Source organism: Mus pahari, chromosome 17 (assembly GCF_900095145.1).
Source record: "Mus pahari chromosome 17, PAHARI_EIJ_v1.1, whole genome shotgun sequence".
NCBI classification, from domain to species: Eukaryota; Metazoa; Chordata; class Mammalia; order Rodentia; family Muridae; genus Mus; species Mus pahari.
In genome coordinates, this window is record NC_034606.1 from 1514941 (window position 1) to 1519472 (window position 4532).

At 43.6% G+C, this 4532-nt stretch overlaps 1 protein-coding gene across 1 annotated transcript in view; it reads left to right on the forward strand.

Moving 5' to 3' along the window:
* The first annotated feature begins 1784 nt into the window (after nt 1-1784).
* The window catches only part of Erich5 (glutamate rich 5), a 19260-nt gene continuing 16512 nt past the window's right edge, over nt 1785-4532 (forward strand). Inside the window, exon 1 of the mRNA XM_021217412.1 lies at nt 1785-1946. Coding sequence (XP_021073071.1) covers nt 1886-1946 — 61 coding nt within the window. The 5' untranslated portion in view covers nt 1785-1885. The remainder of the gene's footprint in view (nt 1947-4532) is intronic.

The following is a 4532-nucleotide window of genomic DNA, read 5'->3' on the forward strand; positions in this document are numbered from 1 at the left end:
AAAAAAAAAAAAAAAAAATGCATTTAATGTTAAATGATGATTACCCAAACCAATAGTTCTATAGTCTTATAAAAGGTAGTATTAAGACAGACATACAGAAGACGTGTTGAAAGGAAAGCCATCTGTCAGTCAAGGAAAGACACCATCCTGGGTCTGTTTTCTAAACTCTCCAACTGTGAGCAAACACATTTCTGTTGTTCAAGGAGCTCAGTCTATGGTGTTTTGTTATAGCACCCCCAGCAAACTAATACAGATGATAATGAAGCACCCTGGATAATTAAGAGTTTGTGAGTATCTACTGGTGTAAATCAATAAAGGGAGCATAAAGGAAAGTGCTTCCTTAAGGTAAAATGCCAATTAACAAATGTAGAAGGAATAATATGAGTAGAAAGTCACCATTCCATAATGGTCATAACTGATCCAAGTTAGAGATGATAGGATAAAAGTAGCTGTAAGAGTTTGATGGGAAACAGGACTTTACTTGGCCTACCAGTCTCACCCCTTAAACTACAATGCATACAGTATCAACTCTGCGGGGGAGAATCCCAGTAAGCACTACTGTAACTTCCTAGGATCAGGGCGCTCTGGTGTGGATCACTACGGTCAAACTTCATCACGTGAAAACAACATTGAACAAATCAAACAACCAAAACAAAAAGATGTTCAATAAGGACACATAGCCTGTTCTGAACATTAAAGCCATTGAAGACAAAGCAAGGGGCGGGGATGTGGCACAGCACTTCAGGGCACTTGCTGTTCTTCCAGATGACCCAGGTTAGATTTCCAGCACCCACATAGAGGCTCACAACCATCTGTAACTCTAGTTCTAGAGACTCCAACTCCCTCTTCTGGTCTCTGTGGGCACTATGTACACATGTGATACCAAACCACTCAGACACAAAATTTAATGGCCTGACACGATAGTGCTCACCTTTAATCTCAGCACTCAAGAGGCGGGGGCAGGCCGGGCAGTGGTGGCATATATCTTTAATCCCAGCACCTTGGAGGCAAAGGCAGGCGGATTTCTGAGTTCAAGGCCAGCCTGGTCTATAGAGTCAGTGCCAGGACTACACAGAGAAACCCTGTCTCGAAAAACAAAACAAAACAAAAAAAATTAATTTGAGACCAAACTGGTCTACATAATGAATTTCAAGACAGCCAGGACTAGGACTGTGTATGGACCCCCTCTCAAATAAGAAAAAAATAAAAATAGTAATTTAAAAAATTAATTAAAAAGACAAAGCATGATTAGGGGAACTGCTCCAGATGGAAGCAAACAAAACAGAAGCAGGACACCAGAGAGATAGGTGTAGTTCTGAATGCACCAAGACAAGAGCTTGGAGCTGACTGTGGAGGGCAGGTTTGGTATTCGTTGTTGAACTTCCTTGTGGTAACTGTGTTCGAGTTATGTAAGAGGATAAAGCTGTCACCGCACATCTAGTCTACCAATCAATTGCCTCTGGCTGCAGCCGCCGCCCCTCCTCCCCCCAGCTATTTAGGGACGATTGTTCACCCTATCCCTCCCAGCACTTCGCCTTGTTCCCCATCTCATCTCCGGAGCTTTTCCCCGTTTCCCTTCCCGGCGCCCTACTCCTCCTGTACAGCTGGTTCCTCTGTTTTAATTGCCCCTGTTCTCTCTTACCTACTGGTCCTCCAGCTGTCTGCCACTCTGTCCTCTCCGGCTTTATTCACCGTCTCTCGCTAGCCCCTCCAGGTGCGCACCCCGTAGCCAGAACTCCGCTAGGCGTGCCTGCACCTTGAGCTCTTGGGAAAGCAAGATCACGTAGTTGGAGAAACTTCAGCCGCTAGGTTTGCGGTGAGCATCGCATCCACGACCTGCGATCGACACCTGTGTGGGGTTGGGCAGGTGACTGCGCTTTGAGCGATGGGCTGCTCCAGCAGTGCCCTCAACAAAGCGGGCGACAGTAGCAGGTTCGGCAGCGGAGGTGAGCAAGGGACCCACACTGCACCAACGCTGGGGGGATTCTGTGTGCGGGCTGCCCCCAGATCCAGAGGGTGCGGCCCTGGCCCAGCCTCGCCAGCAGGGGGAGAGCTCCTTCCCACAGAAGGAGACCGCGACTGGGAAGGTGGGATTGAGGGGTGCCCATCCAGTGTGCCCACAGTGTGTGCCCGCTCAGGAGCTGAGTGCTGCCTTGCCTGGTGGGAGCGAGGGTTCTTGGCGCTAAATTTACTAACTAAACTAGATTCGACTTCCCCCTTCACCATGCAGGTGAGAAATGTCCTATTGAAAGTCCCATTTTGCTCTCCTGTGGACGGTTCTGCATTGCCAGATGACAAAATGTGGAGAACACCCATGGGTATTCCCTTCATATAATAGGTTCCTCCCGAGGTTTTGAGAGATCACAAATACTTTCCTCTGACCTCGATTTATATATTCTTGAGGCATGTTGTGTGTGATGAAAGGTGGCCATCACTGATTATTGTTAAGAAATTCAGGGCTGGTGAGATGGCTCAGTGGGTAAGAGCACCCGACTGCTCTTCCAAAGGTCCGGAGTTCAAATCCCAGCAACCACATGGTGGCTCATAACCATCCGTAACAAGATCTGACTCCCTCTTCTGGTGTGTCTGAAGACAGCTACAGTGTACTTACATATAATAAATAAATCTTTTTAAAAAAAAAAAAAAAAGAAATTCAGCCAGCACATTTTAATCATCCATCTGTGTATAGTAAGTGTACACAGATGCTGGAGAGGAATATAAACACGTACAATCATTCTGACAGTGATAAATACTGTAGAATGAATAAACTAGAGAGTGACTGGGTTTTACAGTCAGTAGATTACAGTAGTTCTTAGATTATAAATTGCTAGCATTTTGGACATGGACTTATAACGTTGAGTGCATTCCCTCAAGCAGCTTATAGTCTTTGTCAGGGCACAACGTTTTAGGGGGAATTTTACTTTTTTAAAAAATACCTTTTCACCACTGGTGTTATTGCAGAAGCAGCGTTTTTTGGTTGTTTTGTTTTCAGGCAGAGAACACAAGATTATCACTCATGATATTTCAGGAGGTGGCCAATATATATCCCTCTGAGAAATGTATTGCTGTTATTTTTGTGTTGTGAGCATCGAGGTCTCTACCTTCCGTAGATAAGCAGAAAGTGAGGAGGTAGACAAAAATCAAAGCTCAATATGCAAATGATTCAAACCCTTTAACACTGACAAGATAAAGACATGGAAAGTCTATTCTAAAGCACAGTGCCTGCTGACTCCACCCCACTTTATCCCGAGTTCAGAACCCTCATACTTCAATGGCCTCCATTAAGGCCAATACTGTTAGAAATTGTTTTCACGTTTCATGTCCCATTTTACAAAATCAGATGGATTTTTGCCCTTGTCCATTATAATTCATGAGAACTTATGACAAACATGAAAAAGTGATGTTTTCAGGAGATAATATCATCTTTCATTCCCTCTCAGTGGTGTCCCGGCTTAAAAAACAGCCCTGGCTAGAGTGAGTGTAGCTCAGTGATAGAACACATGCACACACACACACACACACACACACACACACACATCCTAGGGAATGTAACTCGAGGGAGGAATGGCAAATGGATCTACTCGGTAGGGTGGGGGACAAAGCCACCACCCTCTCAGTTAGAAGGCATTTGATCACTATATTAACAGTTCATTTGAGTTAAATTCTTATTTTTTTAAATCCTTGATTTCTTTGCATAAATGTTGTTCTGAAAGAAATGTTAAATACTTGCCAACAAATTTGAGTATATAGGAAATTGATTGCTATGCACCATAAATTGCTTGAAACACATATTGAATCAACCAACAGGTGTATTGCCTTGAAGCCTCCATGGGACAATACCCTGGTAATTGAATACTGTTGTATCCTCAGCATTTCAACTTTGTGATCTTAGAGGCCTGATAAATAATTCATTACTCTCTGTACAGCTTAAAATTTCTTTAAATTCTAGATATAAACCAAGTCTGTGTATGTGTGCTTTTAGATTAAAAGTCTACATTTATTAAATGCCTGTAATATGCATCCATTCACTCCAGTGCCTAACCATGTTTAGTGTAATAGGCTCTTGGTGAAAAATGGAATCTTCACACTGGTGAACAGTTCTAGTGGGCAGAAGTGCAGGATCTTAAAGGGAATGGTAGTTAGTCTAAAATGGCAGGAGACTGTGAAAGACCCCCAAACGTCACTTCTGTCAGTTCCTAACTATTATGTCAGAAACTTTGCCATATTCCAATTAGGTTCCATTGTGAGACTACTCTTAAATCAGATACACCTGCACACCCCCTCCACCAATGGTGATGCAGTCCTTCAATCCTAGCACTTGAGAGAGGCAGAGGCAAGTGGATCTCTGTGAATTGGAGGCCAGTTTGGTCTACAGAGTGAGTTCCAGGACAGCCAGGGCTACACAAAGGAATCCTGTCTTGGGAAAACAAAAACACAAAAATAAACAAATCTCCCAAACCTTATTATTTGGGGGTGGCTTTTTTTTTGTTTGTTTGTTTTGTTTTGTTTGTTTTTCGAGACAGGGTTTCTCT